Genomic DNA, 26,794 nt, shown 5'->3' on the forward strand with positions numbered 1-26,794 from the left:
ACTGCCTGAGTGGAGCCATGGGATACTATAAGCAGGTTGAAAGGATCTCATATATAACGCAAAATCTTAGCCTTGTCTACCGCGAAGGGGATGCCATAAATTTCCTTGCAGTAGTAGGATAAGAAAAATAATTTAAGTGACTCCTACAAAATAGACAATCTCAACCCTGAATACTGTGTGGACTTGGGTAATTTCACAGAATCTGAGAAAATGAAGGGCGTCTACTATCAAAATGTGGCAAAAGAGCCATAAAAGGGAGAAGAGGAGGAGGAAGTAATACCAAAGTCAGAGTCAGAGTTAGAAGCAAGGCTTTTGGAGCAAGAAATACTTGATATCATTGATAAGGAAGACGATGACCTCGACAGATGGGATTTTCCTCGCATGCTGATCTTACAAGAAATTATTCCGCGTATAACGCAGACTTCACCAGTAACTGGTAACGCTTAATATGCCGGATATTATACACTTGATTTACTTCATTCATTGAATGAATATTAAAAGTATAGATGATTAAGAAACCACACATCCGCCCCACCACCCCGTAGATATATTGTTCATAACAGCCCCTTTCTTTACCAGCTCTGGTGAAATTCGACCAACAAATTCTACGTGATCCCAAAACTGACCTCCGTCCGGCCCTTCCTCCGGCCTCTTCCATCCAGACCTCGGCGGATATGGAGATTTATCAAACAGCAGGCGAAGGGCGAATCTTGGTTTGTCCGAGCTAGGGTACCCGATATAGCAGGGTTCTACGAAGTTGCCCTTCTCGATTCTAACCGTATATAACTTGGGGTAAAAAGCCTCATCTGTAAGACTTTTCTCGTTTACCATGGTGCTCTTTGACAAAATAGAGTGCTTCACCGTTTCTGGCAACCGTTTGGTAAGAGTTATTTCGAGATTCAACTGGCCAAGGGGTTGAGGACCTTTGCCCGGGGCGCCACTCGCGACTTGGCTTGGCACCTCTGTGCTTCGGCTTGGGTCGCGGGGCGGCTCGACGCTCCTCCACTCGAACTCTGCAGCGATCCAAACATTAAAATTGCAGCGGCACCACAACTTCTAGTCATTAATAAAGGAGGTCATATCTTAGGAAGCACGTTGAATCTACATACCTCACCAGTGCCATCTTTATTAAATTTGATAAACCTGCCCTCAAGATCAAATGACCATCTATCTTCCATTGAAAGGATAGAGCAAAGCGCTTCGTTCATTTTATTGGTAGGATGGAATATATTGCTGCTAAGTAATTGTAACCTTAGGTAATTGCTAGTTATTATAAGTCCGAATTTTGAAGATAAACGTGGCGGTGGCCTGTGCCTAGTCTACGCCTCGGTGCTGATTGTCTGATCATTTAAGGGGTAGAGTACGTAGGTACCTAAGGTAAATGCTATGTTAGGTAAATTGTAGAGATTGATAATTTAGGTACCTAACTTAACTAAATGGCCGTCATGCTTTTAAGGATATTACCTTCGGGCAGCAATTAATCACCTAAGTACCTATCTACGTAGGTAGGTAGATAGAGATATTTCTATATTCTATTCAAGACTATATAAATTGAGCTCTTGGGAATCTTCCCGTATCTAGGGTTTTGGTAACTTGATACGGTGGGGTATCTCTCAGAATCTAAGTGGTTTGATTTGTCCAAAAGTTCACCATTAATTCTGATTGGGTATATCGTCGTATAGACTATTCCAGCGTGTCAAGCTCGCATAGACGGCTGTCGATATCTCGTACGAGCCATAACAATCACCCTTTAATGGCAAATACAGAAGTAAAAAAGCACAATCTCTAAGAAAATCAAATTACAACTCCATTTTAACTGCCGAAGCAGCAATCAGGTAAAGTTGTCTATCACCGCATCAATAAGGGGCAAGCCGGATAATAAGCCTTCAGCCATACAAGAGTGGGGTACGGTCCAGGGAGTTTCTCAATACCTATTGGTCTCGATGATAGCGTATGCATTTCATTGCATTCCTAACATGGAAGTATATAATACTAAGAGGAAAGTTATAAATCCAATGTTAGCCCTCTCTCAGCTGTGTAAGCATGGTGAACCTATTGTCGTCTTTTAGTAGCCATTCGACATCTAGCGCAACTCAGAAAAGATACATATAAGTCGAATTTGAAATGGGAAATAAATTGCGATCCATTGCGGCGGCGATAGTTGGTGTGCACATAGTCTTTGTACGTGCTATTCCGCCAGCAGGTCACGATACGCCTCTGTGCTCCGCGACTTCGGAGGCCCCAAATACGTTCAATGTACAGAATATTAAGTATGCGTTGCGTAACCCGCCTCTTGTCGGACGGCTCCAGCTCGATGTGACCAACCGGGCAACAAATGTCACTACACATTGCGATATTGCGGGTCCGCAATTGACCCCTAGCCAGTTTGAGTCGGGCAATCCAGATGAACTTTGGACGTCTTGCGACGAGGATGTCGAGCCACCGGCGGGTTCTGAGAGATACTATACCGTTGACACGGATGTGCTCTTCGACAGAAAATCGACGCGCTTGGTTATCAATCAGACATGGTACTGTGACGATGTCACCCTGGAGTATCCGTGAGTGACTTGATGATTATTTACAGGGTCTCGGAAGAACAAAGCTAATATGAGCTCATGTAATAGTATTGCTTTCAAGGGAACCGCAGAGACTCAACTCGCTAATTTAACGTGCGATACAAATTGTAAGTGTTAGAATAAAGGTTGAAATAATAGATTTCATACTTATCATTTTAGCTTCGGATCAATATCTAGAAGAGTGCACTGCACCGGGTACCACTCTGTCGATATACCAGTATTGGCGTGATGATTTACCGCCAGATGCTCTTGAGAATCCTATTCCGTCTGGAACACCAAAACCTTTATAGATTTAATTATATTAGGTACCTATCTAGATACGTGACTCTGCAACATGGCAAATAGAAATTCTAGTTCAAGTGTTATGCAAGCTTGGGTCGTAAGTTAACATACCCCTATCCGCTTCCAGTTACGCCATGGAACCTTTTAGAGGCAAGAGTGCCAACATCATCGATAATGTGCTTGAATGATAAAAGATAATTGAAGCTACTACTTATTTACGGATTAGGAATATTTTTATTTAAAGAATTTTTAACTTGGCCTCCGTAGTCTGTCTACCTGTTTAAGCGGCAATATAAATCTTAGAAAAACTTTCTACTCTTTCAGCGCCGTATGTTAAGCTCCAATGACAAAACTCGCTCAAAATAGTGTCAATAACCTTTGGGTATTACTAAAAAACCGCCCCTGGATAACATTTGAACCGCCTTTTTATTATAATTAGAAAATTGCATGTATCAAATTCGATATTCGGCTCGCTAGTGACGAGTGAGACCCCCCAGTGCGGTCGCTGGGCCCCGACTCGCTAGAACGTCTCCGTTCTTGTATCTCGGTCACAAATTTTGGCCACGTATTAGTCAAGACTAAGTACTTGATATGCTTCTGCGCGCTGTCGAACACAGTAGCATCGAAGGCATCTGATATCTCGCCCGCATACTGTATTCTACCAGCCATCTCCGACAGCTCGATCCAATCATCACCACTACGTCCCTGTTCCTTGGCGGAGCCGTCGACTGCAAATGGTGTGGCTGGATCAACACGTGCTTCACCACACTACAATGGTAATTATTAGCAATTAACTGTTCAAAGTGTGGAGTCAGGGGTCTAAGATATGTTTCAGGGGTGAATGTCTATGACGCCTGAATAAGGAGAGAAGATGCTTTTGAATAGCACATACCAATATTCGCGCCGGACTTTCGAAAATCGATTCAAGGCGCTTGAGATCCTGCGATGAGAGATTTAGAGGGAATTCGGCGTCTCGAGGGCTAATGAAGCTTGTGTAAATAATCAGCGCACGAGTGAATACATCGCGAACATGGTCTTCATTTGTGGCATCAGGCCATGATGATTTCCAAGAAGCCACTCGTGTCAAGAACGCAACATTCTCTCCTGAGAAATCCCTCAGTGCCGAAAACTCCTGTAGCGGACCCGGATTCTCATTTAATACGTGGTCAAGCGCGTTCATGGTGAATAGACGGTCGCCCATTTCAGGATCCAGGAATTCTAATGTGAGGCCCTTTTCCATATGCGAGGCATTTTTCCATTGCACAGTTGTGGAGTTCCTAAGGGTTGTCTGCGACGCGGTGTCCCACCTTGCGTTTGATTCGGCTGCCCGTTTGCGTAGGCTATGATGCCTCACGACTAACCAACAAGGAACGAAAACAGCAAAAATCTCGAACATCGTAACGGAAAGATGAATCCTAAGTTCGTCAGTAACCTAATACTATCATTTCCAATTTCGAGATGCTTACCATTCACTTGAAGAGAAATACTTATTGACCGGTTCGAAGGCAGGGACATACATCGATATAAGCCACAGCGGTGTAGCGTGAAGACTTGGGGATTGTTAGTAAATGAAAAGCCTATTTTCGACGTAAAGACGACCAACTTGGAGAGACAGCATCCTATCGTCTGGAAACGCCAGCCTAACGTATCTCGAATACCCCAAGCCTTCCATATCATGATGGGTGCTATCTAATTCAGTTAACATTAGACCCTACCAGAGTTGTATATTTAATAAACTCACTATCCATGTCCATATAACCTGCCAGAGAGCAGTTGGCCACCACTCCCACCCACGACCTAGTTCTGTAATTTGTACCTCGAGCGGGGCATTGGGAAGCCCTGTACCAGCAATACCGAATGCAGGATGGTATTTACTACACGCGAGCCACATGCCAACGGTAAGAAGGATCTGGCAAGATATTAGCATTAAGCTGTCTGGTGTTTCGAGGAAAACGACTGTAAAACATACCTGGACTATTATACCCAAACCGATATAAATCAAGATCCTTGTTGGATAATCCAAGTTTCTCAAGCGACAAAGCCACGAAGTGCTTGCTCCATTACAGCCCGGCTTCTTTTGAAAGTCGGTCGATTCCGTATATCGCTTCTGCATTTTTGCAACATACAAGAAGCGGGTATTGGAGGCATGGAACATAGCAACGCCCAAAGGGAACCAAATACCCATGAAGAAATACTGCACAGTGTAAGCGGCTATGATGGGCATAGTTAACCCGATGGGATAGGTAATCTGAGCGAGAATCCAGTACACATGAAGGAAGGCGATTGCGGTAAGAGACAAGCCTATACCGCGGACCTTGAGAATCGGATTACTACGGTTTGCTATTAGAAATATCATGCCGAGAATCAAGAGAAACGTCCATGTTGCGCAGAATGCAACGTAGAACGTGCCCACCCTATCGAAGTTAGGTGGTCTTGTTGGAAGCGAGTATATGTCGGGATGAACTTGGTCTGCCATAATGCGGTAACTCGACGCTCCTCGACTGTCTTTGGACAAAGAACCGAGGAACCGAACTTCTGGTCAGTGCGAGGTAGACCATGGCTCTTGAATCTATTTAGTCCAGACTCCTATAACCTCAGGGATTACGATATGTAGTGAAGAATATCAAGGGATCCAAGATTAATCTTCTCCTCCACGTCTGCCAAGTGAATATCAATCTCGAGTCCATACCTTTGTCGGCGTCGAAAGGCGCCGATCTTTCAACTATTGTCAATATCGTGCCTGACTGATAAGAGGGAAAAGAAAGACCCGAGACAAGTGCTGACTGGACCCTGCGTTAGAAATCAACGGCTTGGTTTCCAGTAACCGTCTAGACCTTAAATGGCCACCCCAAAAGCAAAAAGGGGTTCCCTCTTCACATGTGCTCCCTTACGTAACGACTCGATCTTCTATGCACTCCAGGTCGCAGATTTGCGTATCGGTACGTGTGGCTCCGATCAGAATTCAAGTTTAATAGTATAGTGCACTATTGAGCACCGGCGCAGCATCGGACAGAAGGTAATAAACTTGCAGCATTCCCACCTTTCACGATGGTCTTACAAGGAGCTGCTGGCTCGCTTATACGTTACGGTGGTTGACATACTAACACTCGATCCTTAAGATGCATACTTCGTGACTATATGCTCATAAAGAAGCAGGATTCAATGTGCATAATGATGACGCAGATCTCATCGAATTCCCCTGGTAAGAGCTGCAAGCTGTCAGAACCTAAAACTCAGCTCCTTAGTAGTTCCCAAAGGCTGAAAATTTATAATTTCAGAGACATGGGGTAAAAAACGCCACCAAATATTGACAATCTGCTGCTGCTGCTGTTGTTGTAAACGCAACTAACTATGTCGGCAAAGAATACGTCTCTACAAACACCCGGTTAACGAAGCAGCCGTAACGAATACCACCGACTCCAGCCGAGACACTTGGCTATATGTAACATGATTCATATATTCATACCTAAAGACTCCGGACCCTACCTAGAATAGTCATCTTATACACGTAAGAAGCCTCACGGAGGAATGCGGGACAAAAAGAAAACGAATCATCCAGCATATTATGTTGTTTGTATAAGTCCGGCGTTAACAAAACGCCGATCCAAGTTTCCTATCCTGGTGGCAAAGTCAAGGCTTTTTTCGCGCATCAACGTGCCGTGTCTCAACTCATGGGAACTCGAGACGCATCGGTCCAATTACCCTTCATATCAATATCTAACGAATGCAACTAGCCGCGATCTTATATCCTGAGGACCCTTAGCTATATCACCCCACGAACGTTGCGAGGATAGAAAACATAGGTATTCTCCATAAAAACGAACAGTCTGCAAGGATATAAACGTCCAATCAGAATAGAATATATAACATTCTCACACCACCACACACTTTACAAAGAATGTTCTTCTTTATTTTTTATTTTTTTGACCAATACAATTTCTTTTTTTGTAATTTTGTCGGTTTTACTATCTCCCTCCTTTAGATCCTCGGGTGAAACATAACCAGTTAACCATCGAGCCTTTCCACCCACATTATACTACTACCCCCATCTAACGTGCGCTCTACCCTCTTTGTATAGCACACGTCTATATACTGCGATCATTAATCAGGTCCCGATATTTTTCTACCTAGTACACAAATTCTTGGCCGACTAACTCCTCGCTCATCCTCCACAACAACTCGGCTTCGATGGGGCTCGTCGCCCAGGCCCTAATCCCGTCTTTCCAGGGGTCGGCTAGGCGGCACCCCAGGAGGTGTGCGCCGTTGTGGGCTGCGGGTATGCATGTATATGTAAGTACATGTAGGCATATGCAAGTAAGTTCCGCGAGGGAAAGTCTTGGCAAAAGGGATAAATCATATATGAGGTAGGTAGGTAAGGCAGGCAGGCAGGTATGTATATATGTATAAACAGTGACGGTTGGTAACCACTCACCCGTGATCTCTGGGTCAAATGCAGCGTACACGTAAGTGGCTGTACCCTCATCTATGGTCTGAAAGTCGCGGTCTTGCTTCCAGCCCCCGGCGAGGCCCAGTAGACGAGATGTTTTGGCTAGAATACCCCTCAGGGTTAGATTTGTCAGGGACTAGAGAGGGGTACTCGGAGCAGCACGTTGGCCTCCGGGAGGTGAGTTTGCTTACCTAAATCTGCAAAGGAGCGTTTCCAGTCGAGGAATGCTGCAAGATTCGTCTGGACGGTTCCCGGGTTCACGCTGAAAGCATGGAGATTATACCGCGGTCCAAGCTTCTCAGCCAACGAGAGCGCCATCAGCATGTTAGCAGTCTTAGACTGACCGTAAGCTATCCAAGTGTGGTAGGACGATTCATCCTGGGTTGTGGGTTCTATGTTTAGCACTCTACCGTAGGTATATCGAGATAGGGTCATGGTTTCATAATAAGGAGCCTTACTCGAAAGTTTGGGTCTTCAAACCGGATCGGGCTAAGGTTGTGACCATCACTACCGATATTAACGACTCGAGGGGCACCGGACTCCAGAAGCTTAGGCATTATCAGGTTTGTAAATAGGAAAGGGCCTAGATGGTTGACCGCAAACTGCTTCTCGAAACCGTCTTCGGTGACGGCCCTGGGAATAGCACAGACGCCAGCGTTATTGACAAGAACGTCGATGTGAGGAACGTCCGACCACTCCATGACGGTAGCAGCGGCGTAGCGTACGGCAGCTTGAGATTCAAGTTCCAGTTTTACCATGCGGACCTTAATATCTGGTGATACTGCGGAAACATGGTCTGCTGTTTGTTGCATTTTACTAGGACTACGGCCGGCGAGAATTAGCGTAGCGGGACGCATTGGTGCGATGAAGTCGATGAAGGCAGCCCCTAACCCCATGGGCGATACACCTGTAATTAGTATAACTTTACCCTCGATGAGGTCGGCATATTGTCTGGCTAGTTCGGTAGCCGTCTTACGGGCTACGCGGCGCCCGTTATATTCCTTTTCGATTACAGGTGCAGGCATTTTTTGTGTTTTAGGAGGTAGATATTTATATCAAGTTGCACAAGGCTGAGTCTTTGAATTATAGGATTACAAGGAGCTGGACAGAGGATTTTATAAAGATCTCGAAAGACAAAGTTAATATATGATATCATTAGGCGAATACTCGAGTGCTACGGCATTTATATAGTTGATACTCTCTGGATATTCGATGTCCACCACCAGATTCTACCGGCCCAACAGAAAGGCGCGATTCACGACTTGGCTACATATCACATTACACAAGTAACGCCATTGAGATTGAAGTTTTGAAGTCGTCAATGCGACTCGGGAGGAAACTAATGCCGAGAACTACTACATCATTTCTAATATAACCCAAAGACTACCCTCCCACCTGCGATGATGCAACACGACCGAACAACAAGAACAAGAGATGAGGTATCATTTCCCACTTTTGCCCTCCCTACATAGCCCGTCCAACGAGTCGGAAGCCTGACATCAAGGTATGCCCAGACCTGACCGACACGGTAATTAAAACTAGAGTACATGTGAATTTCGTCTTATACCTCGCAGTAAACACCCAACCTGTCCTTTACCATCGAACCACAACTCCTAGACGGGCATCACATGGGCCCCAAGTTTTCGTTCAGTCGTTCATCCATTGAAATGCCGGTGCGAGCAAGTAATTGCACCTCCAAAATGAAACCGTCATGAATCGAAAACATACCGTCCCTTGGCGCTCGCCTTTCTCGTTGCCAATCCTTGAAACCATATGTCACTGCATACCGCCACATGTCACCGCATACCGCCACATGTTACGACCGCACACTACTGGTAATGCTGCTCATCGTATCACTAATTTTGCTTCCGATCCCGCCCATCCACTCAGGGACCCATTCCGGTACCTTGAGACTCAGACGGACGCGGCCTTCGACGACCATGTTGATTGCGTTCAGGATAGCGAACGTCGTGCTACCCAGGGCTCGGAACAACGCCAGCGCCGCGACTGCCCATAGGATAAACGACAGGTAGAAGTTACCACCAACCTCCTTATATCCATAAGCTTCGCTGACGGCCATGGCGAGGATGGAGTTAGCCATCATCCAGCTAACAACCATGTATGTTCGTACACTCCGATAGTAGTCTTCTTGCATCTGCGCCTCCGAGATCGGTGGTGTCGGCACCTCCACGCGGTCTCTAAGATTGCGGAGCGCCTCATCATAGCCCGAATCGATATCCAGCTGCTCGCTCGGCATCTCCAGTTCCACAAAGCTGCCCTTCCCCACGGCCCCGCCGAGGTCCGTCTTCATGACGTTATCTCCTTTGGTACCCCATGTAACGTCGTGCGTGTTGCAGAAAGCGTACACTTGCAGCGTGCAGATGTAGCTGGGCAATAGTGCAAAATATTGACCCGAACTAGTAATCATATGCCAAGGATCCAAGTAAAGGAAGCTCATGAGGAAATATAATCCGATTGTCGACGCTGTCGACACGATTAGATTCGTAAATGTGTTGTTACCAAGAGATATCTGGTCTCCCTTGACCGTGTGGATGACGATAAAGATGGTCGCGAAAGTGGTATAGACCATGATAATACTGTATATTATCATACTAGCAAGATAGAGCTTCTTCGCTCCTTGCGGACGATTACCTAGCGAAATAATGAACTGCATGCTGATTAAGAGCACACATGTGTACCGCAGTACTGTGAAGATGTATAGGGCGATGTTGTGTCCAAAAGGGTCCATGGCGGGATCCGTAAGCCCACCACCGATGAAGTAAAAAGCTAGGTAAAAGTTCGCAAGGGAGAAGAAAGTGAACAAGAGCTGTATGAACTGATAAACAAATTCGATATGAAGGAGCACCTTGCGCGCAATGGTGTGGTCCGTCATCCATATTTGCTTAAAGTGCACCAGCGAGTACACAGCAGCGAAAAATGCGCCATTAAGCCAACGACGTCTCTGAGAGATAAACTCCGGAACAGTATCTAGGGCGCAGGTTAGTTATATCTGTATTTGAGTTTGAATAGATGGGTAGAAACTTACCCGGCACATCTGTCTCGCCCGTGCAGCCTTTTACGTATTTTAACACCCATCTCTCATTCCTCTTTGCAACTAACTCCCAACACAAGATACGATCCTCAGCTAGATACATATTCGCCGTAAATCGTCAGCGTGCTGGCCGTGTAACGTCTCTCCCTTGAAGTATTGGCTGAGAGGTCCATGGCCTGTCTCATCGTTTTGTAATGCGTGGTATCGGTAGGCACTCAGTGCACCGGGTAATACCGTAATATAGCCAAATACAGACTCGAGAGGCTTGTCCAGAATATTAGACATCTTGTATTCAAAATTCTGAGAAGCGACTAGGGGGTTCAGGAGGTTGCTCCCAAGCCTTCCCTTCATCGCTTTGATCTCGCCACAGGCGCCCGCGACGTTTGAATCGGTATCGAACGCTTTCCAAAGATGATATAGAGAGTTTGTGCTGGGTTTCGTTCCAACATCGAGCAAGATGCAAACATTGGGATTCAGGGCTTTCCCAAAGGCGTTGAAAAACCAACGGTGGGAGTTGAGCTTCCGTTGGTTTCTTTCCTTGAGACAGAAAATCATCTGACAGGGTACGATCCCCTTTTCAGCACCTTTAAACTTGAGGTCTGAGTCTAATGAGACTTGTGTTGTATATTCGTACACGTGGGCTTGTACGGCCCTATGGTTTACGAAATTCTTGGCGATGCCGTGCTGATAAACACCCATCGCAGCCAACGCATCTAGCGTTCTCGGGTGAACCTTTTCTCGTCCATCTGACACGATACAGACGACGATTTTATGCCATCCATTCTCTCCCCATGTGCGGGACTTGTTGCGGCCGCAGAAATGGCTTACATTTTTCATGATGGCGTGCATCGTGCGGGTAAAGTCAACCTCGTTCTCATTATACATGGTAACACAGATGAAAAGTTCTGTTTCTCGAGTTGTCCGGCCGATATTTTGTCTTAACTTGTATCCCTTTTCCACGAAATCGTCTGGATCACAGGTCACAGCCGTATATCGCATGTGAGTGAACTCGACTTGGTCGCGGCGAGGCAGAAAGCTGTACAAGATCGTAGGAATCTTACACTCGAGAATCAGCTCACCGTTAATTAGCTGCACCTCCTTTTTTGATGTGAGAGGGGCGCGGACGCCACGGCGCTCTTGTCTCCCTTCTGGCGCAGAACCATAGTGTTCGACTTTCTCGTCTAGGGGCGCCTGCGAGTCTTCCTCACTAAGGGTGACTTGCGATTGCCCAGCATATGAGTCGTGGTATGGATACGCGCCACTTATGTCCGATTCTTCGGGCCCGAATACATCATCGTTGACACCATCCAGAGGAATATTTACAGTCGCATCATCCGCCGTATAACGAGAGTCTCGAGCTCCAAACAGTGGAGCACGAGGTAGTGGTCTGCGAGGGCTTCCTCCATATCTTGACGACGGTGTTCCCGGCCTGGGACTACCATTAATATCTGCTGGTTCGTACTGCATACTTGAAGGTGGTGGTCGTGTGTAATCGGTGAATCCGGACATCCTCGAAGATGGAGTCCAAGGTCGAGGAGGACTTGTATCTCGCGATCGATATTCCTCATATATAGAATCTACCGGCGCGAGATGAGGTGGGTCGAGGATGGAGGACCCTCGAGAATGTGTCGATCTGATTGATGATTGGTACGTTCGGCGAGGCGACGGTCGAATACTATTAAGTGCTTTTGGTGAGCCATTGTTATCAGGGTTGATGGGGTCACTCGGGGGGCTGCTGTCTCTATTGGGTGATTTCTTCTTGAGAAGAGAACTTCTTCTTGGCGATGGCCCTTCCGGAATCGTCGGTAGATCCTGCTTGAACTCGCCTTGGGGTTCATGAGAGGGCCTTTTCTTTTTCTGTAACTTTACAGTGGCGGTGCGCTTCTGGGCTGGTTTGCGCTTGAGCGACGCGTCACCTGCTGGTGAAGGTGACTATTCTCCACCAGGAGGGGCAGTCGGCGCATGCGCTTCCTCTTGCTTTCTGAGCTCTTCCAAGTGCTCCGGGGTTGATATTCTGACCCGTTTCTTTACTTTCGCTTCCTTCTTAGGAGCTAGTGGGAGAGGGACAAGAGTTGGGGACATTGGTGCATCTGTCACGGTTGGAGGCACATACGGTCGAGATTCCGGTAATGGTTCTTCCATAGATGTCAGTAATCTGACTGCTGCTGGGTTTCCTCCTGACCCGTGGCGTAATGTGATCATGATCGTCGTCGTCGTAGTTGGGTAATGCGTATGACGGTCGAGGGGGAGTTCCGTCCATCGCTAAATATTATCGGCCAAAATGCCGAGTTGATTGTTTTTTAAGACAACTCGTTGGTATGATTGTTAATTGGAATGCCAGCTGTAACACCTAAATATTTCCTCCTTAAATTAATTAATTTGGATAGATAGCGAATTCGTTTCGTTGGATTGGCGTAGAGGGTATCACTAATTGAAAAAAGGTATAAAATGTCAACAAAGTTCATAAAATCTCCAATCTTCAAAAAGGTCGCGAATTGAGTTCACAAGGTGTCACAAGGTGTAAGTTCGAGTTGATCCACGGTGGGGAGCTATGTAGCTCGTAAAGCGTAAAAAGGGCCCTCGAAGGCAGCCTTAACAAGACCTTTGTTTTTTGGGGATGCGCCATCGTTTGTGCGTTGCCCAGCAACGAATCAGCCTGTGAGCCTGCGCCCCAATTCCCCACGTCAAACGGTAACCTAAATCTTCGATAGCGCAGCGCTTAAATCTTGACGTATTGACGTACCGCTCGTACCTTGCAGCTTATTTTAAACAGACCTTTCCAGATTTTCTTTAAATCCGGATTTCGGCGAATTTATTCCTTGCACGAAATGTTCAATGTCCAATATCCAACATCCACAACTGTACCTCTACAACCCCAAATAGACACGTAATCTGCCTATACTATATTGGTAGATATAATCCATCCAAGCCAGACTTACAAATATTGCCTATTGTACCTAACGTTAGATCTTGTCGGGCTACTCATAAGATGATCATGAGTAAAGTAAACACGATATAGTTCGAGTCAAGTAAATATTTTGTAGTAAATCTTTGGACCAGCCCCCTCACATGCCCCATATCTGTTTCCAGCTGTTTGTCGTCGCTCCTCCCAAGAGGTGCCTCGGATATGCCAAATCTGGCAGGTTGTTTTGAATTGGCTTCAGGCAAACATATCCACTCCCTAATGCAGTCCGGGATCTCCTCTCTCTCGATATGACTAATGCATATTAGAGCTTGGTTGTTGTTTAGACCTCCGACTTTAACGGTGCCCGACTTCGATGCCTCGCTTTGGACCACAATCTCAGAACCGTCTTCGCGTTTCGAATGGGCCTTCTCCTCACCATGCTCGAGGAAGAGTAAACAGCGATTCCGGACGCCGTCGTCCATACCACTACATGCCTCGTCTAGGACGACAATGTCCGGGTTCTTAATGATGGCTCGTAGGAAGAGCGCGACTCGTTGCGCTGAAAAGGACAATTCTCCAAACATGTACTGGTCTGCCCATTGCAAATTGGTGGCCTCCTGCGCACCATCGGACGTAGGCTCTGAGTGTCTTATAAAGCTGGGTTCAACTCAGCCTCAAACCATCGCAAACAAGCCTCGACTTTTTCTGCGGATTGGCTGTCGAGCCTAGCTTTTGAGCGAAACGTGTCTGCCCACGCACGCATTTTCAACCACTTGTTTAACCGTGAGATTCCGGGGCATGTGTTGGTGGATCTCGGGGCTTGAGTGTCCAATTCGTGATTGTATATCCCAGAAAGTTAGAGGTAGTTCACCGGATCCGGACTCTGGCAGCCTACTTTTACCAAAGAGCTTATAGGAAGTGAATACGTTTGAGGATGATCAGAGCAGATGAGGGAAACAATTGTGGTTTTGCCTGAACCGTTGGGCCCAAATACACCCCACCGTTCTCCTCTTCGGACAGTCCATATAAGGCCTTCCCGTTCTTCTATCCACCGTCTATTTGCTGCTTCCAATTTCCAAGTACGAACTTCCACCACCCCCGATACTTCACCTTATCCATCCATCTCCACAAGAGGTTTTCCAATATTCCTTGGTACGCCAGTATCCCTAATAGTGGAGGCTTTGTGACCTTTCGAGGCATCTTCACCCATTAGCGGTTCGCCTTGGATTCCTTTGGCAGTTAGTGTTCTACCCGTCTGCACAAGACTATGAACCGGTAGGTTTTTCGTCCTCTTTCGAGGATCCGTTCCATATACTCCGAACATAGCCCCTCAATTCTTCTAGCACAGCATCCTTCTCGCCTATTGCTCCTACCTGACAGTCACCTCTTAAATAGACCAGGTGGGTAATCCAATCGGGAATTGGGTCTTGCGGTCTGGCACTTAATACCAACCTCGGGCTAGCTTTACTCGACAACCCGTGCAAAAGCGGACTTAACCCGGCTACTGTAGGCGGGTCCAGACCCATAAACGGCTCGTCGAGTAACAACACTTCTGGTGCGGTGAGAAGAGCCCTGGCAATTCGAGCTCTTCTCCCTTGACCATTGCTCAGAAACGTAACGGGAAGATCCAGCAGCGGAGAAAGCTTCAAGTCTCTTACCACTCGATCCAGTAAGGCCGGGTCGAGCTCATCTTCGGACGATGGTTTTAACGGGTTAAGCTCAGTGTTACCCAGTAGAAAGTCCCTTAGGGAAAAATCGGTATTTTCGCGTTTGGACTCATAACGAGCGGATAGGTATGCCGAGGTGGTGACGCTAGAGTTGAATCCATCGTTATTGAAGCCTACATACCGAATTGCTTTATGCGGTACTCTCAACCGGTGAGGTACTGCTTCCGTAGATAAATAAGGATAGCTCCTAGCAGTTGGAGGGAAGCAGAGGTGACTTCCTTTAAGGAGTTCCAGAAAGGTTGTTTTCCCACTGAGGGACGGACCAACTACATACCAATGCGTCGGTGGCTCCGTAGAAGATGGAAGTGTGAAATTCAAATTTCTAAACAGGGCCGGATTCGGATGTATGGAGCTCACCCCTGGATGATGGCGGTAAAAAGTGCCGTTGATAATATTTATTACCGGCGGACGACTTGAAGGAAAACGCATTATGTCAATTATATATCATTATAAAACTTCTTAATAATTATAAAGCTGAATTTGTTGCATCTGAGAAAGCTGGTGAGTCAACTCGTTAATTCATATCAAAATGCCTAAATGCTTGAATGCAGCTTTCGAATTTGAATACATCCGATATTTCGGTGTTAACGAGGTTTGAGGTCCACAAGTTCCGGCAAGACTTACGTAACTTAAAGTTAACGCAAGGACCGCCTTAGTTTTCTTTGCTGGCACTTGCACCTCCGGGCTTGGCAAGGCTCCAAATACGAAAGCTCCCGGCAGCCTGCTTCAAGCTTCCTTTACATATTGAATCCACTATCAACGACGCAGCACATTTACTACTATTTGCCAAGCTTCTACCAAACCACAACTTCTCTTCAAACATTTCGACCTAAAGGAGTTGACGATTATAAATATTTACGAAAACGTAAATAACAAAACAAGAGTTAATTAATACTCTTCCACCGACAAGATGGTAAGCCATACTTATACTTAGTTACCTATTCATTAAACAATCTTCCGCTCTCTACATCAAAAAACTAACCACATCCCTCTTCACAGTCAATGCGCATAGTCCCCCCCCCCCTCAGCCCACACCAGCACCTTCAAATCGACCAACACATCCGCCCCGTCCGCCCCCGGCATCCACGACACGCTCCGCCACGGCATCGGCCCCAACACCTTATCCGCAGAGTCCCCCGCGCCCGTCTCGCGCCACCCGCTCGAAGCCCGCCTTAAGGCCTGGGAGTCGACACAGGAGGCCCTGCGCATGGAGAGCCTGCGCCGCACCTTCGGCATGGCGGAGCCTATCCGCCGCGGCATGGAGCTCAAGATCACGCGCAACGGCGAGTGGCGGCCGCTAGCTCTCGGCGGCGGTGCCGGTATTAAGAGCGTGCATGAGGATATCCTACGTGGCCGCGAGGCTACGCTCGACTGGGAGGATGTGTTTACTGGTGAGGAGCAGCGATCTGCTGTGACTATGCATGAGGATGGAGCGGAAGTTGAAGATTTAAGGGACAGTCCGGTGTAGCATCTTGGCAATCAGCACAAATAGTTGGTATTGCGTGATAGACACTCCAACTACACTAGTAGCAGCTTCGGGTTGATAGACATGAATCGGAGCATGCTTTCTACTACGTACAATACCGACGCATATCATGAAATAGATAATCTATGGGCATTTGACCCTAGAAAACTTGGAAACCCTGGAAAATTTTCACAAGATAGTCATGACCTAACGCAATGATATAACAGCTATATGACTACAATAGATCCATATTAACGTATAGACAGTGGTATAATAACCCACATTAATCGCTTATATGGTCGGTAAGACCGGTAAAGTGCAAATACTATAAACACAACAAACTGCGCCGGATATAGGCCTGTTTCTCTAGTGCTGTACAAAAAAAAACAAAGCAAAAAAGAGCACGTAAAGAGTTGTTGAGATCTTCTCAACCCTATTCCCCCCTCTTGAGCCATCGATGTTGTGTACTCCAGGCTAAATTCAGAGGGAACTCTAATCTCCCATGACATAGCAAACGCATCGTGCAGATGGATCACGCTTCAATCTCAGCCGCTGAAATCAACCCTATCGCGCCGTCCGATGCCCAAAAAAAAATCCGCAATCATTTCCGCAGCATATGCCCAATTGCCCAACTCGCCTATGTTGCTCCCCAATAGTTCGGACAGCTCTAGAACAGCTTAAGATATCACCACATCGAGAGGATGCTCGCTCTTTGAAAATCAGTTGTCGCTTAGAAGGACTAGATCATAAGATGACACAGCATCCGCTGCGGCCGGTATGGCTCCCGGATTCTTTGACCTTCTTAGCAGCTTCTTCCTCGTCTATCAAGTCTTGCGGCTTGATAGTCATGTGAACAACATTCCTAGTCGTGCTAAAGTGGTAATCTGTAAAATTCAGTATCCCATTGCCCAAATATGTCCCGAATAGTGCGGAAAGAAGGGAGATTATACGTACGGCTAAGTTGGTTTCTGTCTTCGAGCAATTTACCAAAGTGAATAAGCCTTATAGCACTAGGTTCTCTTGGTGGCTGGTCCCATTCTTTTCTCCAATCTCTCAGTATCAGCTCTTTTAGGGTATAAACCGTGATGCTGAACGGATCCAGCTTTCCATCATCTGTCTTGCCCGTCACAGTAACATTCCGCTTTGCCAAATATTTTTCGTCAATGCGAAAAGGATGTCGGGCGCCCGAGGTTAAGAGAAGCATTATATCGACAACCAAATCATCATTTGGAGACCCAGCACCAGGGTCGACAGGGTCTATTGACAGATCATGATCTTCGCCGCCGGTTTGGGTCTTGCCACTGGCTTTTAATGACATGGACTCGTCATTCGGCGGATCCTTATCCGGTACGGGTATTGGGGCCGGTGTAGACTCGGAATCGTGCTTTTGGGATTCTGGAGCATCTAGATTGGCGTCTGGGTTGGCGGGTTTAGGTTGAGCTTGAGATAAATCTTCCATCTCGACATCGCCCACAGGTAGATTAATCGCCAACCTTTCTTCCCTAGGCCCTTGATCTGCACCAGCGGAGGGAGGCGTTACATCCGTCATTATTAATTGCGACCGAGTGGAAGGTAATTAATGAGCCGGTATATCGAAATTTGTCGTGCAGATGCTGACGGCTGCGCGCAATTATGGAGTAGAAATAACCGGAAAAAGAATGGATGTCAGCAGCATTCGAGGGGTGCGTTTCGTAGGTGTAAAAGGTGTAAAAAGGTGCGCCTCGTTTCAAAAGAAGGATTGTCGGGATTGTCGAATTGTCGAATTGTCGAATTATCGAACGCGCGGGTATGCAGTACAATTGCGTACACTTAATTATTATTTGTCGCTATCGCTTATTCCTGTTCCTGCCATGGAAAACACGCAGATGAAACGAATGCAATGGTTTAGAGAGATTGCCGAATTGATACTGCAAGTTGATTCTGCAAGGGGAAACAGTGATAAGTGATTATAGGAGAGGGATGCAGCCAGTCACTGCTACTAAAAAAAAAAATGATGGTGATGATGTTACTGCACTGCACGGGTCTAACGGACCGGATTGGCAGGTTTAACCTTGTGCAGGACAAGAAGGAAAAAAAAAGGGACGGCTGAGATTAATTCAGATTTCAATTTCAAGGATAACTAAAAATCTCAGGTACGAACGAAAAGTCGAGGTTTTTTTGTTGAGTGCCGGTCTCTCACAAGTAATTGTGACAAGACAACATAGCAGCTCGATTATTTGCCTTTTAGGAAAAAACCGCGAATAAGAACAGGTCGATCAACTTTCAGTACCTAATGTTTATGGCGCTGACTACCTAGTAAACTGGCCTAACTGGCTAACCAGGCTGCTGCCAGCTGGGGTAATACAGGTACAATAATGGTTTTAGGTGGTTTTGAATGCCCCTTATTTCAGGTTGTTATTATTGCCTCTTAGATAAGCGTGACACGGGCTTCTTAGTGGTCGATACGAAGCTGAACCCCCTAACGGTAAAAATAGACAGGTACATATACATGTCGTATCTTGTTATTATTATTATCTTCCTGCGCGTTCGCATATGCGTATTAAAAGTCGCACAACTGCGATTAAAATTTCAGTTGAGGCACAGACATTAAAACTTCCACCACCTCGGGTTATTTAGAAAAGATACACGCGAAATTAACAAAGAAACCAAATGGCTACACACAGCCAAGCCACCCCAGGTACAGAATATGTACATCATGTAATAGTGACGGTAATAATATGGAGATAACCAAGGTTCGGGTCCTACTACCATACAACAAGGAAAGAGGGAAAATCCGCATGTACAAAATGTGGCTCTCTTAATTCTTAACATTATCATCTCTAGTATCACCTGTACACTTGACGTGCTTTTCCAAAGTCGAATTTCAATAGAGGTTGGGTAGTATCTAGTCCAGATATAGTTGGGTCTAGAGACACGCATTGAGGCTCGCTAAACTCGAATAGCCGGTCAAGTGACAACTTCGTCAACGCTATTACCATCGAAGCGTTACATCGAGTATTTGAGTTTCACGTATGATCATCATCTACGAGTGGTCCAGCACCACACAGCTGGAGACAGATTGGATCTTTCTTTTCTCGGCACGGTAAACTCCCCCGCCTTGTCCTGTATCCTAGTACCACATAGCGTTCGTTCTCTTCCCCACACTCCACATTTACCTCCATTACCTTCATCGATCGGTCACCGAAGTTTAAGAACATCATCGAGTTCAGATTGTAACAAGACAATTTGATTATGTATCTCGTCCATTTCAACTTATATATTTGAACTATACTATTACTTATCTAACTAACGCTTCCTAAGTCTTGTCAGTTGTAAGTTCATATAAGACAAGACATGATAAAGCAGTCATGGATTATACCCTTCTCAAGTATTTATAAGATCCTAACATGAACTATACCACTTAAACTCAACCTTACTTATGCCAACTACTATGTGTATAGATAAACAATATGCGTCATGGGAACCCCTATTTCAACTATTATTTAAGATACCCTAGTCATCATGTTATTATCTTATTATACACCGCTTCTTCATTGCTACCAATAACATATCTCCCCTAACCCAGATAGATATTAAATCTAAACAATCTACCAATTGCTTGCATACCAAGGCCTTTAGAATAGATCTCCCAATAAGCCCCATCCATAACAGCGAAATTAGAATTGATTAAGTCCCCTCACTATCACATGTCTTAATAGCTACCTCCTTAAATACGTTGTATAGCGCCCACAAATATGCAGGGCCTAAGCTCTAACAGAATCAGTTATACTTACACCATGCAGAGTTGATTGCGTTAGTCCCTTTAGTCTCTTTAGCTTTACTTGAATGGGCTAAGATATAAAATTAGTCTTTTTATACGCGTGGTGCTAAACACGTAATCAGACCATTGTTTTCGTTCTTGCAGCGAGGCCATTATCCCCGCATGCCGTCGGCTAGGTGTACCGAGACCGGCTCCGCAACTACTAATATATTCCCTCCCGACCGACTATCCGAAAGTTTCTCCCTAGACCTCGGTCTTCAAAACAATACACATGCGTACCTCTTAAGCAAGTTACTCAAAAATATCAGTAATAATATGTTGAATTAAGTATATAATTGTATACCTTAAGAAATACTGTGTGGCTACCTACCTCTTGGGTGGAAGATAAGCAGTTAAGAACAGACGAGATAATTACACTTCCATAATCAGCTTTGAGTTATCCCTTACTTTTCAATTCGCTGAAGCATGTTAATACATATCTCATATCACAAATGCCTTTTGTTGTCCTTATTTCTATAAGCATCTTGTTCTTTAATATAATTTGCTACAAGGCGCACTCATTCAACAACCATTGAAGCAACTCACGTCTAGCAAAATTATGGAATCGGGATCTAATACGTAATCTCTGTAGGTAGCTGCTGTAAAATATGTTAGTGTAATAGAAGACTTTTGATATGAAACAACAGAAGAGCTTATAACTTTCAGCTTGGTCGAATAATGAGGAAAGCGGGAGTCATGGTTGAATGATTCAAATATGTAACGCATATCGATGCGTATAGTCTCAAGTTTTTATGATGCATAGGCAAGATGTGTACAGCCTCGGCAAGAGTGAATCTCATAGGTAGGAATCTGAATACGTGTATGTGGCAATGTGTTGGTAGGTGCATCGTTGTATACATCAAATTTGTACCTGTCTAATTCCATTGGGAAAGTACGAATAATCATATAGAGCAGCAGCGAATTATAACTACCTACCTCAAGTACTCTCTATGTGACTTCCAAAACCAGCGGTCTTGCCATGTCTATTCACCGCGGCTGCCTTCTTGCTTGATATTTTCAAGGTATACAAGGTCAGCACCTTCCCAAGATCTCAACAGTAAAGGCAGCAGCACCAAATCTTTCTCGACCCAAAATGTGAAAGTTACAACTTCGATGACACGTCCTACATTTTTGAAACGTCACACTTTTCACACTCTTCACACTTCAATCCAATCTTTCGTCTTCGCCTCCTTTTTATCTCAAGTCCGTCTCCTGTGAATTCTTCAACTCACAGATGGTTCCTTTACAATTCTGAATCAACCAGGTTCTATTCGTTTATCGAAATATAAAGAGGCGTCACTATGGCTGTTTGGGCACGTGTACTCTTTCTCGGCCTTCTGGCACTATGCCATGGAGTTGCCCAGTGCACAGTCATTGTAAGCAACCAAGAGCTTGCTCTAGAATCACCTTTCCAGCCCGAGTCCGCTTCTACCACTACAGTTGGTACAGCCGTAGAGACCAATGCCATCGTGTCTGAACTCCTCTATAATTTGTCTACATTCGCAACGATCCACAAGGGACCCTCTCATCAGATTCGAACTACACAGGATATGGACCTCACCACTGTGACTCAATCCGGATCATCTTCTCTCTACCCCCTCGCACGGGTGAAGAGGCTAGTGGATCTAACCCTTCATCTGGTATCACTCACACACAATCCTATTGTGACCGAGATAACTGAGGCAACTCCCCAAAGTTATCTTGACGATGGGCTTCTGGAAGTATGTCATTTGGACGAAGCAGACCCCAAGTGCCTAGAACCATGGTCACAGGAGAATAGACTATCTCGGCGAGATGACTATAGCGACGGCTATGGCTACGGATACGGTTCCAGTACAACACCTGTTGGTAACGGAGGCTATGGAAACCCACCTAAGCCTACAAACCTGCCTCCTGGTGGGTATGGCAACCATCAGACTCCTGCAATTAACAAACCAAGCGTTGTAACGGTGCCGGATCCTGATCCTAAAACCGTAACTGTTTCTTTAGAATACCACACTTCATCTGCCGTCTACAGTTCATCCACCACTCCCGCACAAGTTATTGTTGTCATCGTAACTGGCACGGGTGAGTCAGTTTCACAGACGCCAGAATACAATACCACAGAAACTGTTACGACGTCTGACCCGACATTGGACCCTACACCGGAAATGTCACTCCTAGTTACGTCAAATAGTATTCAACATTACACTACTCACAGTACTGAAGACTACGTTTACACCACAGTCACCAGGTCATCTTCTTTGCCACACGCCAGCTCTAGTACCAATACAATATACACGGTAACGGGGCACACTCCTCCTAGGCCGGTCCCAGATACCAACGCTGCTGTTTCCGTTATTACACCGAGCCGATACCATTTACTCATCGCGGCGGCCCTGGTAGCTATAGGCCCCTCTTTATTAACTCTACTTGGTTGGTCTCCTTCACGATTAGCATCAAGCATTGCCAGCGCTCGTCGTAGTGCTTCCAAAGAGACCAAAGGCAATACCTTTGGGGATGATAGTAATGGACAACAATCTACGGTTCCAGAAGACCCCCGATAGTACAAATAGAAATGGCCACTTAGAGCCGGCTCAACCCGGATGCTGTAGCCACTGTCACTGATAAATCAGTAACCATTAAGCTAAAATCCGAAAAAGAAGATTACGACTTAAACGGTGTTTTATTATGTCAGACGGAGATTACTAGCAAGAATTGATTGTTGAGATAACATTCGGTAGGAGGACGAGGAGATGAGAGATTGAGATGGGAGAGAAGTTATGAAAATGATCGAGATTTCTTGGGAGCTGGACCACAGATTGCTAGGCACCTTCGCCTACCGCATATTAATGTTTGTCGCTGCCACGTTGCTTGTTATGGCTCTAATTCTCTAGTTACGTTATGAAGGATCCTCGGGATCAGCATGTACTTGTACGCATTCTAATTGAATTCTTCATTGATCTGATATCAGAGCATTTCGAAACACTTGACTAGCACGATGATGAAGCAACTATGTCTATGAGCGTAGGATGCGAAAGGTCTAAAAAAAGATTATGTTCTGATTGATGTACACGTCCTCAAAATATCAGTACCCTATGCTTGCATGCTTACTTTCTCTAATTTTGACAATGGTAATATTTACATATACCCGACAATTTGCACATCTACCCTTGGGTAGGTAGGTTAGGTCAATTAGTTTCTTTCGTCTGCATCCTCGCCACACTTAACCTCACTTATCTGTCATTCTTGCACTCGTTCTTCTCATCCTCACTCGGTGAATCTCTTATTCCCGTACGCTCAAGTATATAAGGATAGGTACGAATAACTATAGAAGCAGCAAGTCGCCGTTACTTCCAACACCCTGCGCGGGCTGGAAGACTTGCTGCGGTGCGTACTGGTTCACGACGTAGGAAGCCTCGTTTCCGCCTCCGCCGAAGGACGAATCGCCCGCCTCGTGGATGCCCATGGCGGCCATCTGCTGGCTGCCGATACCAGCGAAGTACGCGTCCGCGTCGCTGACGGCGTTAGCCATGCTGTCTGGACCATTACCGCTGTTACTGCTGCTAGCATCGGTGGCCTGGGCGCGAGCAACGCCGTCGTTGCTGTCGGGTCGTAAGACGGCGGGTTGTCCACCCATGCCGAACATACTGAGGCTCTTCTGGGCCTCAAAAGCGGGTAAGTTGGCAGCGGAGGGGAGGGCGTGCTTCTGCAGGGCGGGGGAGTCGGGGAGGCGGCGGGGACGAGCGCTGCGGAAGACGGTTTGGACGGGCTTGAGATAGATAGTGGCTAGCGTGCCGACGTTGAGACACATCTCCTCCAGGGTCTGGGGGTCAAGCTTCTCAGACTCGGCTGTGATGGGGGGTTTCTCGCCCATGACCATCTGCTTCGCGACATTCATGTCCGTGCTGAGGAGGCGCCAGTACATATACGCACGGTCCCGGAGGTCCGGGTTGTCGGTTTCTTCCGTGGCCCACTTTAGGACTTTCGGTACGAGATCCTGGCCCTTGGTGGGTCGCTGAATGAAGAGCTTGACCGTGGCCGTGAGTAGCGCTAGTTGTACTTCTACGGGTTCTTCCGCAAAGGAATACAGGAAGTCCTCGAGTAAAACGTCGCTGTTCTCGATGCGATCTGCGTACTGCCCAATAACCCAGACCATTGCAGCTTTTGCCTCGGGCTCGTCGAGGGAGTCGAGATGTTCGCAAAGCGTACCAATGATGGACTCGTACTGGTTGGGATATTTCCGGAATATGTTGCGGATAACCACAGTGGCTTCTTGGACGATATACGGGACCTTCGTCGCGACAAGTTCGAGTAGCAGATTTATACACCGTCTCGCAGCCGGCTCAATCTTAATGGCCAGCTTGCCAATGGCTCGCACTGCCTTACGAACGAAATGCACGTCGACTTCCGTCGCGTATTCTCTCAGTTCGGTTAGTACTTCATCGATATTCTTCTCATTAGCAAGCATGAATATCAGTTCGAGCTTAGTGACCTTGACGTAGATCGGATCGTTGTATTTACAGAAGAATACACGGATATCATTACGCAAAACATCTGGTCTTCTCTGAAGTATGAGGAGCGCGTTCCGTAAAGCAAGATATTGCACCTCTGGGCCCTTTGCTAATAACGTCACAAGCGGCGGAGACAGTTTCCGACACAAGGCCGAGATCTGCTTCTCTTCTGCGATGTAGTTCATCAAATACAGAATTACACGAATGCAAGTGAGTACCACAGCGGAATTCGAGTGTGATAACCGCGGCGCTATACGTTCAGCCAGTAAAGTTGCTTCCCCTGACTCCTGAGGTACATAAGACATTAAAGCCTCGAGGATGTAAGTCTGGCCCCATCTGGTTTCATGTTAGCGAGACTGAATATTAGCTGGGCGAAATATACGAACTCAGAACAATCTGGTAGGATTGCTACCATCTTAGAGGCATTGCTGTAATCAATAGTGAGCTTGATGGAGTCGCTGCGTTCCCAAATATCCATCAACCCAGCCAACGCGCTCGCTACGACAGTAGGGTTGTCATCTCTCAACAGCTGATTGAGCCTATCTATCAGGTCGGACTGTTCAACCATGTGCTTATCATGATCGTATAACTTCGCGACACAAAAAGCGGCTGTCTTTCGTACGTAGGGATCGGAGTCTCTGAGTAGGCGTTTGACAAGAGGGACCGTAGCTTCGACAAATTCTTTGACGTGAACGTATGACATGGTTCGGAGAGCTAAAGCCCTGACGAGCGGATTGTTGTCTTCCATATCCTATACGAATGTTAATCGCATGTCTGGGCATAACGCATCATGTTCGTCGCGATACTTACATGTTGTAGAAACGGGATTGCTTTTACCGCAATCTCGGGGCGCATCCTCGAATAATTGACTAAGAATAAGAAACACCTATCCCGTCCTCATCAGTGTCCAACTCCAATGGCTTGGCTCCGAAAATCGGTATTGACGTACATCTTCTTAATTTCCAGGCTTTGGATGTGCATGCAGCCTATTATATCGGGGAAGAGGGAGACCATCTCATTGTTGCTCATAGTCATATTCGCGACAATCTTCTTCAGGGCGATCTTCTTCTGCGTGTAGTTTTTATCTTTCTTTCCGCCGGCGTTCAGCTCGAGTCGCAGCTCGGCAACTTTCCCCTGCAGAGTCATGGGTCGTAAGCCAAAGTCCGGGGGCATATATGCTAGAAACATGGCCATTGTACGCGACGGGTAAGGTAGGTAGGATCATAATGTGTTCTGATGGCCCCAAAGGGACGTTGGGATCGCAGGACGACTCGAAACGTGTGCCTTTCTAAGATAGACGTCAAGACGAAGACGCTTCGGCGAAAGGTGATAAATGGGTAGAGAATGTCGACCTCCAATTTATAGAATTAGGGAAGAGGACGTCGAGAGAAGAAAAAGCCCCAACGAATTGGGAGGTATGGGATTAAGTGACGGGTATAATAATGAGACTCGTGTGTCGCGTAGAAAGAAATATAAATGGGCTTACTCGAGCGAACAGCTTCGAGTCCCCTCCGACTTGGGTGCTCGACATGGTTGTTTATAGTTGGCGTCTGCTTTTGTCGGAATTGCCTCTTTTGGTCGTACTTTCGACGTATCGGCTGGTTGGCTGAATAGGAGCTTGAGGTCAGTTGATATAGCGCGCAACGAGAACACAACAGGGAGTAAAAAGCAAGGAAGCAAACCAACTTGTGGCTTACCCCTCACACTGGAACATTGGAACACTGGAACTCTGGGCAAGGGATAGGAATATTGGTTGACTAAAAAGCATACCTAACTTAGGTATTCTTCAAGAAGCCTATTAATGCAACCATCCAATCGCAAGGGTTGATGGCGGTTCAAGAAAACAGCTGGTATTGGAGGGGCGATCGAATGTAATGGCGTACAGGATCTTGGCCCGCAGATTGTTGTGTGTTTGTGCAGCGGGTAGTCAAATTAGGTCGAATGTAATGACATTTTATTTCAGGGAAAGATAATTAAATTGATGAGATTTATGAATCGACATGATCGGGAATATGAATATCGCATTCGGAGGAAGATGTTCGGGCCCC

General features: G+C 46.2%; 8 protein-coding genes across 8 annotated transcripts; 2 read left to right on the plus strand and 6 right to left on the minus strand.

The window, feature by feature from the left end:
* Nucleotides 1-510: 510 nt before the first annotated feature.
* GL218_09007 (uncharacterized protein) lies at nt 511-1,208 on the minus strand (the record flags this gene model as incomplete). Its single annotated transcript, XM_033585826.1, has 2 exons — nt 511-1,056; nt 1,110-1,208. The coding sequence occupies 2 exons, from the start codon at nt 1,206-1,208 to the stop codon at nt 511-513; spliced, it is 645 nt and encodes a 214-aa protein (XP_033440001.1).
* Nucleotides 1,209-2,124: 916 nt separating this feature from the next.
* Nucleotides 2,125-2,562, plus strand: GL218_09008 (uncharacterized protein; the record flags this gene model as incomplete). The annotated part of the gene is made up of 1 exon (XM_033585827.1): nt 2,125-2,562. The coding sequence occupies one exon, from the start codon at nt 2,125-2,127 to the stop codon at nt 2,560-2,562; it is 438 nt and encodes a 145-aa protein (XP_033440006.1).
* Nucleotides 2,563-3,293: 731 nt separating this feature from the next.
* GL218_09009 (uncharacterized protein) lies at nt 3,294-5,334 on the minus strand (the record flags this gene model as incomplete). Its single annotated transcript, XM_033585828.1, has 6 exons — nt 3,294-3,626; nt 3,751-4,273; nt 4,325-4,408; nt 4,462-4,547; nt 4,600-4,767; nt 4,828-5,334. The coding sequence occupies 6 exons, from the start codon at nt 5,332-5,334 to the stop codon at nt 3,294-3,296; spliced, it is 1,701 nt and encodes a 566-aa protein (XP_033440005.1).
* Nucleotides 5,335-6,985: 1,651 nt separating this feature from the next.
* On the minus strand, nt 6,986-8,330 carry GL218_09010 (Short-chain dehydrogenase TIC 32, chloroplastic; the record flags this gene model as incomplete). Its single annotated transcript, XM_033585829.1, has 4 exons — nt 6,986-7,128; nt 7,291-7,407; nt 7,497-7,683; nt 7,764-8,330. The coding sequence occupies 4 exons, from the start codon at nt 8,328-8,330 to the stop codon at nt 6,986-6,988; spliced, it is 1,014 nt and encodes a 337-aa protein (XP_033440089.1).
* Nucleotides 8,331-9,121: 791 nt separating this feature from the next.
* GL218_09011 (Chitin synthase 2) lies at nt 9,122-14,025 on the minus strand (the record flags this gene model as incomplete). Its single annotated transcript, XM_033585830.1, has 5 exons — nt 9,122-10,293; nt 10,352-10,378; nt 10,459-12,289; nt 13,427-13,902; nt 14,022-14,025. 5 exons carry the CDS (start codon nt 14,023-14,025, stop codon nt 9,122-9,124), a joined length of 3,510 nt encoding a protein of 1,169 aa, XP_033440090.1.
* A 1,874-nt stretch (nt 14,026-15,899) lies between these two features.
* Nucleotides 15,900-16,457, plus strand: GL218_09012 (Proteasome maturation factor UMP1; the record flags this gene model as incomplete). The annotated part of the gene is made up of 2 exons (XM_033585831.1): nt 15,900-15,902; nt 16,002-16,457. 2 exons carry the CDS (start codon nt 15,900-15,902, stop codon nt 16,455-16,457), a joined length of 459 nt encoding a protein of 152 aa, XP_033440091.1.
* A 741-nt stretch (nt 16,458-17,198) lies between these two features.
* Nucleotides 17,199-18,003, minus strand: GL218_09013 (uncharacterized protein; the record flags this gene model as incomplete). The annotated part of the gene is made up of 2 exons (XM_033585832.1): nt 17,199-17,338; nt 17,409-18,003. The coding sequence occupies 2 exons, from the start codon at nt 18,001-18,003 to the stop codon at nt 17,199-17,201; spliced, it is 735 nt and encodes a 244-aa protein (XP_033440030.1).
* Nucleotides 18,004-23,560: 5,557 nt separating this feature from the next.
* Nucleotides 23,561-25,940, minus strand: GL218_09014 (AP-1 complex subunit beta; the record flags this gene model as incomplete). The annotated part of the gene is made up of 4 exons (XM_033585833.1): nt 23,561-25,082; nt 25,133-25,497; nt 25,557-25,632; nt 25,696-25,940. 4 exons carry the CDS (start codon nt 25,938-25,940, stop codon nt 23,561-23,563), a joined length of 2,208 nt encoding a protein of 735 aa, XP_033440085.1.
* Nucleotides 25,941-26,794: the final 854 nt, after the last annotated feature.

The sequence above is a fragment of the Daldinia childiae genome (genome assembly GCF_008694065.1).
Source record: "Daldinia childiae strain JS-1345 chromosome Unknown Scaffold15, whole genome shotgun sequence".
Taxonomy (NCBI): domain Eukaryota; kingdom Fungi; phylum Ascomycota; class Sordariomycetes; order Xylariales; family Hypoxylaceae; genus Daldinia; species Daldinia childiae.